The sequence below is a fragment of the Talpa occidentalis genome, unplaced genomic scaffold (genome assembly GCF_014898055.3).
Source record: "Talpa occidentalis isolate TD23 unplaced genomic scaffold, MPIMG_talOcc4v2.1 talOcc4.16, whole genome shotgun sequence".
NCBI lineage: Eukaryota > Metazoa > Chordata > Mammalia > Eulipotyphla > Talpidae > Talpa > Talpa occidentalis.
In genome coordinates this window covers 67267741-67279722 of record NW_023601653.1, presented here as the reverse complement: position 1 = coordinate 67279722, position 11982 = coordinate 67267741, and the positions used below count along the sequence as shown (strand labels likewise).

The window sequence follows — 11982 nt, the reverse complement described above, 5'->3', positions numbered from 1 at the left end:
TGTTGGCGCAAGGGGTTAAGACGCAACCTATGAAGCTCTCTGCAGCCACTGCAGTGAGTTCAGCTGACCCACATGGCACAGTAGACCTCTCCTGTCCGGCCTGCTGCTCCCTTCAGCAGTATATTTCAGTCAATACTCTGGTTCTGCTCCCTACTCTGTCTCTGGTGAATCCTCTTACCCCTCACACCTCTGGCCTATACCCCAGCTCTTGTATGCGTAAGTAAAAAACACTTAAAAAACATTTCTCAGCCCCAAGTTTATTGTTCAACACAAAAAAAGCTACTGTACCTGCTTCTTGTTCATGCATCATCATTTTGAAGCAAGAGGTCAAATTGTGGGAGTTTGTTATACACAACACATAATTTGGAGGCTAAATGTTCTTTGATAAACTTTTTTCTTTATTAAAGTGAACTCATGTGAAAACTCATTTAAAAGTGTACAAGCCAGGGACCTCAATACAATTTCTGTTCATATATTAATAAGCTTGGGAAGGCTGTGAATGCCTTTCCAATGGAAATCTCCATTGGAAATAATAACAGCACCAATGGGAAAGTTTGAGAAAATAAGAAGCAAATCATGACATGAGGAAAGAGTTAGGTTACCATAATACATTTTTACAGAAATTACTGACTGAAGAATTATTAAAATTGCCAAAAGGTAATCATAAAAATCAATAAATTCAAAATGTTAGTACTTCTGTCAATAGACTTGGTTACTTTTTTACACTCATTACCAGATCTCCTTTTGATGGACAACATATTCAAAATAAAATCTTTCTTCCAAGAGTGGTTTCTCTACAATATCACATTTTACCAGATCCTATTATGGAAGGCACTGATACTTTTTGGATTACTTAATTGAGAAAACAAGATAGAGTTGCTACTTTTTAATGAAATTTTGAACACAACCATGGTTGCCCCGATTAAAAAAAATAAAAACTATGATTTCATGAAGTTTTTTTTTCATTCTTCATTTAGTTATTCAGACATATATTTTGCTTTTTGCCTGTGTCTGACTTACTGCTGGAAACAGAGAAACTACATTCCAGTGACATGATTTGAAGACAAAAAAATAACCAAACATTAAGATCCCTCTGAATACCAAGGATTTGTGGTTAATCCCAGGTAAACACGTAAGGGCATTTACTCAAGGGTAGAATGGAAATTCAAGTACAGCCCCCTGGTTCCATATGTAGACCTACCAGTAGAGTCGATAGATGCAAAAATCACAGTCTTTGCATCTTGTGTCTCAGTGAAGATTAAAGCTGACTGAGTTTTCTTGATATTTTCAGAACCTATTTTGGCCACTAATGTGAATCTTTTCTGTTTTGTTTTCTACCCTCTCTTCTATCTTACATACTTGTCTGTTCCTCTAGGCCAGCCTCCTCCCCTACGTACACATCAATATTTTGATAGTCGCTTTTCACAAATACTGTGTGAGGACACATTGCAGAGTTGGTCATAAAAGATTGATGTGTGAATCCATACACAGTTGTGAGAGATATTTTCCTGGGTCTCTGTACTTGTGACTTGAAACCTGTTAAAATAAAATACAGTGAGGTGATTATAACAAATATAAGGACTATTATCTACTATCTATGCAATGCTGAAACACATTGGTAAGAATTTTAGTGAAGAGTTACTGAAGTGTCTCTATTTTTTGAAATGTCTATATTATGGGAAAAGAAGCCTTGAATTTAGGACACAATGGTCAAATGGTCAACAAAATAGCCTATTAATCAAGACAGAAAAATGACTCATATTTTTAAAAGATATATTACTATTAGCATAAAATTAACTAGAGCTTCTGAGAAAAAATAAAAACCATGTAATATTCAGTAGAAAATTCTTTACTTAATTTTCAACCTCTTACCTAAGAGGTATATTTATCAAATAAAGCAACAGTTTAATGAAATTATGTGTGTGTATAATGAATAGAAGAAATAAAATTATTAAAAGTGAACTAGAACAAAATGAAAAATTGCACAAGCTGTGGCCATTTAATGATGGGGGGAATCCTATATATTGTAATGCTTTGCAAAGCAGAATTATGTTACAAAACAATGATAGAAATTATGATATTGTCATGGGTAAGTGAAAGTGTGACTGTTCTATTTGCTCTTGAGTTTCTTGAAGGAATGGTGCTAATTAGCTAAGTTCAAATGTCATCACTGAACTTCAGTGCTAAAGCTATGGGCAGGTACTCTTCTTAGATAGCTCTCTCTTCTTGACCCTAAGGTTGGAAGATTGAAAATTCCTCTGTAGAAATGACTAGACTAAGAGCATGAAAGCTTTGAACAAGGCCTCAGAAAGAATCTGACAAGTGTTCTGCAAAACTTTTTCTTGATGCCCAAAAGTTTTGGGGTATGGATACTACATGAAGTTACTGCCAACCAGAAAACCAAGAAGTAGCAATATAACTAAATATTTATCTGGACCTACTCTTGTAATTTTAGAAAGAGTCCACTAGTTACATGTTTAAAAGGAAACAAAAGAATACTTGAGACAAATAAGAACTATAAAAAGATAAGAAATAGGGACCTCCCTGGTGGCACAAGGGGTTAAGCACCGCACTACTAAGCAATCTGCAGCCTTTGCAGCATAAGTTCGATTCCAGGCTGGCCAGGACCAGCCAGGGAGCAACCCACATGGTGCAGCAGACCTCTCCTGATTCGCCCGCTGCTCCCCTCAGCAGTGTATTTCAGTTATTCTGCCTGTTCTGTTCCCCACTTTGTCTCTGGTGAATCCTCTCATCCCCCTGCGTCTCTGGCTTGTACCCCAGCTCTTATCTGTATAAATAAATAAATCTTTAAAAAAAAAAAGCTAAGAAATATATCTTATCAAGGTGGTTAAATAAAATCTCTGTGCTTGGACTAGTGGAAGTGAAGTAGTTAAATGTTAAGTACGTGATAATATTCACCTTATACTATTTATTCACAATGGTGTCTGCTAGAAACATGTAAACTTTAAATTAATTCTCAAACATTTATGATCCAATATTAAGCGCACTGAAACATAATCAAGCATGTAAATAAATCAATATGAATGAAAAATAGAAAAATATGGTATGAACAGATATGCATGAGTATAAAACTAGAATTATCAAGCACAAATATTAGAATAACTACTTATTTCGTCTAGGAGTTAAAAGACAATATTGAGAATGTGGAGGAAAGTTGGGGATTATAAATAGTGGCAGGGTAGATTACAGAAAACACCAAATTGAAATTATATAATAGGGCCTCCCTGGTGGTGCAAGGAGTTAAGACACAACCTATGAAGCTATTTGCAGCCACTGCAGCACGAGTTCGATTCCCGGCCAGGGAGGTGGTACACATGGCGTAGCAGACCTCTCCTGACTTGCTGGCTGCTCCCCTCAGCAGTGTATTTCAGTTGATCTGCCTGTTCTGCTCCCCACTCTGTCTGTGGTGAATCCTCTCACCCCCACCCCCGCATCTCTGGCCTGTACCCCAGTTCTTGTATGCATAAATAAATAAATCTTTAAAAAAAAAAAAAGATAAGCCTGTGGAAACTGAGAAAGGGTTGCTCTGAAACAGATATAAGAAAAACAAAACTGCCAAGCAGAAAAGTTAACTTTGATAAGTGCATTTCTCAATATTGCCAGCAGGGGGAAGATGGGAGCAAAAAGTATCTCCCAGAAATGTTGAATCACACGCTGGGACTCAAACAGTTCTTTTATCTTAACCCATAATACTAATATTTTTTTAAAAATGCCCAAGTGTATTATTTCATTTAAGCAGTCTCAGGTTTATGGTACCTTTCTTTGAATGGTAGAAACAAATGCTAATCCTACTGAGTTCAATTTCTAATTCAGGCCCACAGTGATTATAAAAGGCCATCAATTGTTAGATATCTGCCAGTTTTAGAGATATTAAAATGTGTGAGGGGATTATAAAATTTTTAAATGTGTAAAAATATGTCTTCATTAAAATACTCAAAAATAATAGCATGCAAATTGGGGAGTAAACAGAGTAAAGGAATATTCTGGTTTTTTATAGAAATAATTATAAAGGCCAATTAATATTCAATTTTGATGAATGAAGAATACACATGATAATCTCTACAGTAATCAGTCAAAGGTTAGGAAAGGAATTAAGCTTCAAATTAACAGTGAGAAATGTAATATTAAAAAGAGTAGCATGGAATAGACTGTATGCCTATAATATACACTTCCAAATCTGTATGTTTAATACCATAGCTTCCATACATCAAATAAAACATTTGCAGAGTTGTAAATGTAAATTAACAGTGGTAGATTTAATACAATTCTCTCAACTGGGAAGAAAAACATAAAGCTTAGAGAATTGCAATCTCACTGAGTATGTTCTCTGACCACAGTAGAATGAAACTGAAACCTGAAAGGAAGGGATAGAAGCAAACATATATTTATAAATTAAAATACACATTTCTAAGTAATTTGTGGGTTAAATAGCAACTCACAATGGAAATTAGAAAATACTTTAAGCTGAACGGCAATAAATTTACATTGAAATTATAGCCTAAATGCACACATTTGAAAAAAAGAATGACCTTCACAAGTCAAGCATCTGTAGAAGAAATTACAGAAGGAATCACAAACTCAACACACAATATTGCCAGCAGGGGGAAGATGGGAGCAAAAAGTATCTCCCCCCCCCAAAAAAAAAAAAAAATGAACGGAAATAATAAAAGTTAGAACCAAAATTAATGAAAGAAATTAAGTTTTAAAAAGACACTGAGAGAAAAAGAGATTGAGAACCAACAAAGCTTAGAGTTCTTTCTTTGAGAAGACTAATTAAATTGAAAAGCGCACCTGCTAAAATTTTTTTAAAAAGCACACACACAAATAGTAGAAAGTTAAAAGGGTAGTATAATTCCCTATTGTAGCAATATTAAAAAGAAAATAATGGCAGTTGCAGTGAAAAGGCTTCAGCACTTTGTAATGGTTAATTGCATGTGTCCACTTAATTGCCCACACCTGGATAGAACTTGATTTCTTACTGTGTTTGTGAGAGAGTTTGTGGACAAAATTAGCTTTTGAGGGTCAAACAAAACAAAAAAGAGGAGGAAGGGGGAATTCTTGCCTCCCTGCTTGAGCTGAGACAGCTCAGTTCAGCTTGTCTCCTGCCCCAGGAGAGAGTGTTACACCATCATCTCTCCAGCCTTCACACTTGGACTGGATTACAGTTTGTATATGCACCTTGTGGGACTTTTCAGTTTCCCTAATCACATGAGCCAAGTCCTCAAAATAAGTCTCCATCTACAAACTCTTCCTCATTGTCTATCTATCTGTCAGGGTTCTTCAGAGAAACAGAATAACAGGAAATCTATATAGATCTTCTCTGGAGAAACTTGACTAATAAGTCAAGAAATTAGGGGAAGAATTTATAATCATGCAAATGTGAAATAGGCTTAAAATAACTTGAAAAAATGTGTAATGTGGTTGTTTTGAAAATAAATGGCATATATTACACATTTACCATACGGAAGAGATTATGCTGGGTTTATTTTTATATCATTTATTTCAAAATCTTAAGAGGTAGGTAGTGGGTTGCTTTTATTTGCATTTACAAATGTGGAAAGTGGGGTTCACAGAGAGATATGTTAAAGTCCCATATACAACTCTCTCACACAGTAAGTGAAACAATCATTGACTCCACAAACAGAACTGACTCTATAGCCCAAGCTCAGACCCTCACTTACACTGAGTAGCGGTGATTGCCACTTACCAGCCAACTTCAAACTGATAGCAAATGTCTTCCTGGTAGGAAAGCCAAGTGAACATTTGTGATGACAGTAATGGAAGGAGGCTACTCAGCATTTTCTGACTGCAAATTCCTCTCTACTATTTTTCCCTGGTTCACTCTTTCTCGCTCTCCATCACTATCTCTTTCTGTTTCTCCTTCTTACACATTACCAACAAATCAGATGCTTAAATACTTGACATAATCTCTAAGAAAGGAGGTGAAGCTTTGTCTCTTCAGATACTTACAAGGAAGGGGAGACCGTTGAACCATCCTCCCACAGCCACGGTCCATCTTTCTGATGACGAGAAAGTCCTATCCAAAATGACTGATCAGGTTGGGAAGACACTTGCTCTACTATAAATTGCTGTAGGAAAATAAAAATACAAATACACATTAAGGACAAAGAGAGGTAAAGAGACAAAGATGATAGACCTAGAAAGACCAAGACAAAGAAAGAGACAGAGAGAGACTCTAGTTACAGACATGGGGCTAGACCAAAGATTGAATCACCCTAGATGTGTGCAAACTTTGGCATCCATCTAGAGAAAATGCCATTGAGTGACTGAAAAGGCATATTTCATTTCTTCAGAGTCATTAGTATTTGCTTTTCCAATAAAATATGATCCAGAATGTCAAAATTGTTACAGCAATTCATTCAACCTTACTTCATCACATCTAAGGACAACAGATTTTATAGGCAATTTATATGGATAATAGATGGTTATCTTCTTCTCAAATTGAAAATGTAAATTGATATGACCTTTGTCAAAAATGCTTCTCAGAGTTAGAAAACAACTTAAGAATAATTCAACCCTATTACATGTCTTATAAATAAGTAACCTGGGATTTAGTGATAATTGAATTGTTGATAAATATAGCACAATTTAGTAATTACAGGGTCTAAAACCTGACTTCCAGTTCCATTAATTTTTTGCTGTATGTCTATTTCCATTAATTTTAATGTTAACTACAATGTAAAACAGGACAGAAACCAAGAAATTGAATGTATTGAAAGTAGTGGCAGAAATTAGAGATTATTTAGATTTATAGTGTAGAAAATCCCCTAATTATTAAACCCTTCTTATAGCCCACCTGAGTTCTAACCTTTATTATAAGTCCCACTTTTTCTGCAAAACATTGTGTTTATAAGGATCTCTTTCTGAATTCCTGCCAATACCAGGCATTTAACTATTTTTTCTTACAAATTTCATGAACACCATAGCAGAAAGTTTACTTTTCAACCTCTTTGCCTTTCCCAGAATTTTGCAAAGAATAGAGCATTTATGGATGTACATTATTTTGCTGCTGTCATTCTTGAGAATTATGACAAGAGGAAGAATTTTCTATTTTACTCCACCAAATGTAAAAAAGTGAAATCTAAACCCACAAAAATGAGTAGTGGTCAGATTATTACAGTCATGCAATCTTGAGTCTTTTGTAAAGGATTCGTTTTAGCATGAGATGTGTTTACTTTATAAAATTTTAAAAAGCATGTATGATATAGTTTACCTTTTTAATGTTATCGTAAGTATGGAGAATATTAAAAATGGATTTCTCTTAGGGAAAATGATCACAACTTTGAATCTACATCTGTTTGTTTGTTTTTTTTTTCCTCAATATAGACCACAGATAATTAGAGCTGAATTCTACTGCTACATTACCAGTTCTCCAGAACTGTCTATCTTCAGGAGATTAGAGCCCAGTAGTAAGCAGTGGTTTCTGCTTTTGTTCCAGGAAGTTAAAGGTGTGCTGAGTAGGTAACAGCTGTTCTCATATATGATCCACTCAGGGGGACAATTACTGAATCCTAGAAAGAAAAGATACTTTTGGTAAGGTTCATATTCATAACATCAGTGCAAATACCATGTATCTTGAGAACAGTTAATAAAGAATGAATTGTCATTAATACATTTCATTTTTATCTAAACTACAGGGATAGGACTTTATAGAAGAGACTATATTAGAATCTCTTCATTCATTGAAAATAAAAATAAATAGGTTGAGTAACTATAAATAATGTTTTAGACAATCAACCCTTTTTTACTTCTTAACTTTACTTCCAGTCTTTCAACTTCAGCCCAGAACTCCCCTTCTCCATGATAATGAAGTAAATCAACTCAAAATCATCACTGAGGTTTGTAGTAACTTCATGCTGACTTAATCTACAAGTACTAGGTCCAATTCAGAATGCAACTTCCCAAATGAAAAAAAGTATGAGCAATTATTCACATTATAAAAGTATTTCTGGTTTATATTTTTAGCTTTTTGATGAAATAGTCAGGAGGTGTGAAACAAGAGATGTAAAAATGTTATTATGTATATGACACAATTAGAAATAAAAGTCAAGTGTATACAAAAATATAATGCAATCAACAAAATCATATGATTAAAAAAACCAACTTAACTAGTATTTTCAGAAATTTATCTGTGGGGTATCTAATGTGTTTGATGTTATATCATAATTCAAAATGTGTTTTATTTAGGGCCTCCTCTGGTAGCGCAGCAGTTGAGCGCTGGGCTGCGAAGCTGCCCACAGCCTCTGCAGTGCCGGTTCAATCCCAGGCGAGGGTCTCACATAGTGCAACAGACCTCTCCTGCTGTGCCTGCTGCTCCCCTCAGCAGTGTATTTCGTCAGTCTGTCTGTTCTGTTCCCCGCTCTGGCTCTGGTGAATTCTCTCACCCTCCCGCGCTTCTGACTGTACCCAGTGCTTGTATAAATAAATAAATAATTAAAAAAAAAAAAAAAGACAAAGTGTATTTTATTTAGCCTGATAATTCTTGGCAACGTTTTCCTCTTTTATTGTTCTTCTCCCATTTTTCCTTTCCGTTGTCCTCTCTGTTATTCTATCTATATCACTTTTACGTGTCAATTTCTTAAAGGGAGAAAGCACGTTTCTTCCCTTCACATCAAATTATGCAATCTCCCATAGACCTAAACACAAAACCAATATTAAATTAGTTACTGAGTTAAAAAAAGAAATCCAACTTACAGTTATTCAGCCAAGTGCCTAGTGTATTTGTAATATCATTTTGTAGATATAACACGACAGGAACATGTTAGAGTGAGATAATACTGTTAAATGTGTTTTTCTTTGAAATGCACAATCATTGCATGCAAAGGTTTTCTTTACCTTCTTCCCCTCGGACTTAGCACCAATAATAGACCTTCCTGAATCAGAGTCTATAAATACTTTATCTCTGCCCTTGCCTGTGCTTGGGAGAGTCCTGGTAGGAGGCATGCTGTCTTCTGAAGATGACTGTGTGGGTTGCTGTTGTTTCTCTTTATTTCTCGGTGGAAACTGGCCACTCTCTGCTGGGAGGTTCCCTGAGTTGGATCTCCAAGTAGCTTCATATGCCAACAACAGTCACCGTGATAGGAAAATGGTCATTCTATTATGTTTGAAAATTAAAATCCCCAAAAACATACTTTTGCTGAAATTTAAATGAAGGACCAGGTACAAAACAATTTCCTTAAATCTTGAGAATAATAAATAACCTATAGCCTCAGAGACTGTGTTTCATTAGGAAGATAAGCACCATATTATACTTCTTCCCTTACTGGTATCCTTCCATTAACTTATTCTGGGAATCCCACAGCTTTGAAACCAATTATTCTAGGAAGGTAGTAAGGCAATGTAGTTAAGATGATGAATTTTAGAGACAGAGTTCCTAAAATTCTGATCATGGGCCCACTGTGAACTAGTTTATGAGCTTAGAAAAGTGAAGCAACTTCTCAGTCTCTCACTTTACTTATGAGCTTAGTTTATGAGCTTAGAAAAGTGAAGCAACTTCTCAGTCTCTCACTTTACTTATGAATAAAACAAGAATTAATGGTACCAATTCAAAAGGGTTAAGATACAGATTAAATAAGATTTTGCATGCCAGGTTCTTAAAAGAGCACCTGGCACGTTATCAATGCTTCTTAGATGTCTCTGTGATTCATCTTCTCAACCAATACTCACCTGTGACACCCAGCACCACAGCTATCACCACTATTACCAAGCACAGGATTCCCAAAGTCACAGCAATAACACGCCAAGGAAGAGATACAGCACAAGCTCCTGAGGAGTCAAAGGGAAATAGACAAAGAAATAGCATGATGGATTGTGGAGCACTTCAATTATTAGTTCATTAAAATATGGCAAACTCAGGGCCTCCCCTGGTGGTGCAGCGGTTGAGCGCTGGGCTGCCAAGCTGCCCACAGCCTCTGCCTCCGCAGCGCTGGTTCGATTCCCAGCCGCCAGCAAGGGTCCCACATGGTGCAACAGACCTCTCCTGCCTTGCCTGCTGCTCCCCTCAGCAGTGTATTTTCTCACTCTGCCTATTCTGTTCCCGGCTCTGGCTCTGGTGAATTCTCTCACCCTCCTGTGCTTCTGACTGTACCCAGTGCTTGCATAAATAAATAAATCTTAAACACATGCAATTTGCAGCAACATGGATGGCACTGGAAGGGATCATGCTCAGGGAAATAAGCCAGAAAGAAAAAGAAAAATATCAGATGGTCTCACTCATAGCAGGAATCTAGAAAACTTAAATAAGGGACCAGGAAAATGAATATCTATAAGAAAGTGAAAATCATAACCAATAAACAACTATGAACCAGAGACACTTTATGAGGGGTGGGGGGTGGGTGGGGAGGGATTGGGGTCAAAATAAAGGTGTTGCAATTGTTTGGGGAATATAAAAATAAAATAAAAAAAATAAATAAAAACAATGTTAACTTGCTCGGATTTATCATAAATAAATAAATAAATAAATAAATAAAATATGGCAAACTCTGTAGCATACTGTACAATACCCAGATAATCTACTCATCTAATAAGAGTTCGAATTCCCCCCACTGTTAGCATATGTTTTCAAGTTTGGAACTGTAACTTGAGTCCTAACTTCATTTCCACATAGACATCTGTAGGTCTTGACACCTTCCTCCTGCCCCCACCCACCACGATCCTTAAAATTCCACTCATTCCTGGGAGAGACTAGGAGTCTTCCCTTTTCACTTATTTGTTGCACAACCTGAGGTAAATTACTTTTTTTTTTTTGTATCTGAAAAACTGGGGTAATAACAGCTTAAAAGGTTATTGTGGGAATTTAATGAGCTAATACATGTAAAAGCACCTAGTTCCGAGACGAACAACACATAGGTAATTCACAGTCCACATGCAAACATAAACACTCACATACTTCCCTACCTCTTGCGCCATCCGGTTTTTCCACTCATTTCCAACAGGTTGCCCAAGAAAGGAATTGCATAAGTGATAGAAAGGAAAATAATTGTGCAATGTGAGTTACCAGAAAGCAGAAGAGAGCAGATTCTGATGGCAAAACCAGTGAGTATTTTTTTCTCAAAAACAGGGAACTCATTTTATGTTAGCCTCACCATACCAAAACATAACTCTGCCTTTGAAATAAGCAGTAAGAACATTATAGAGAATTGCCAAATGAGAGTCAAAGAAGACAAAGTCCGATTCAATCTCTTACACAAAAAAATTCAATCTCTTAAACATTACACTCGCGATACTCAACCCTATGACTTCTGACTTCCCTTTGACCTTCCCCACAAAATCATTACTTTGATTTTTCCCTCTCCTGTCTTCTATCTTTTCATCCGCCACCTTTCCCCCCACTATATCCTGATGTTGTTCATAGGCACTACTTTAAATTTCTCTGACCTCCATTCTTCAATCTACTCCTTTCTCTCAAACAAATAGCAAGTCATTCCTTTTGAAATTCTTTCATTTTTACATAACATTACATAACATTTATTTCAGATCCTTATGGCTTAAGTGTTTATTTGTATAGAAGAGAGAAATTATATTTTCTGCCATTAATAAAGTTAAATACTAATAATCAGTCACCAAATGATTGTCGTGAAAAAAAGAACAAAATATATTCAGTGACTTAGAAAATGGCTAAAAATGTATTAATAAAAGTCCTACAGATAGCAAATCTCTCCAGTTTCCCCCACTTTCATGTTTCAGTTTGTGAGAATAAGCATTTTGAAGGCAGAAAGAAAAGGTACCTTTTTTGGAAGCCACAGGTCTGGCGCTGCTTCGGGACCTGAAATCTAATTGAGTATATCCATCTTCATCTAAATTTCCTAACTGAGCCTGGTCATCCATCACTCATTGAGAATGTGAATTGGCGTTTCATTGGAGTGCTCTTCCCTCTCTTCTCCTAAGACAACCCACTGTGGACTAAAGAGAATCTATAAATCAAATCGTGTGGGATGGGCA

At 36.1% G+C, this 11982-nt stretch overlaps 1 protein-coding gene across 3 annotated transcripts; it reads right to left on the bottom strand.

Annotated features, from left to right (window-relative positions):
• Positions 1 to 385: 385 nt before the first annotated feature.
• CLEC7A (C-type lectin domain containing 7A) lies at positions 386 to 11982 on the bottom strand. Of its 3 annotated transcripts, XM_054696819.1 has the most exons (7): positions 11769 to 11982; positions 10939 to 10962; positions 9709 to 9807; positions 8955 to 9092; positions 7408 to 7553; positions 5992 to 6110; positions 386 to 1536 (listed from the first exon to the last, which is right to left on the bottom strand). In XM_054696819.1, the coding sequence occupies exons 1-7, from the start codon at positions 11866 to 11868 to the stop codon at positions 1401 to 1403; spliced, it is 762 nt and encodes a 253-aa protein (XP_054552794.1). In that variant the 5' UTR covers positions 11869 to 11982; the 3' UTR covers positions 386 to 1400. The 3 variants fall into 3 exon arrangements, with proteins under 3 accessions (XP_054552794.1, XP_054552795.1, XP_037371209.1); XM_054696820.1 differs by lacking the exon at positions 10939 to 10962; XM_037515312.2 differs by lacking the exons at positions 8955 to 9092; positions 10939 to 10962.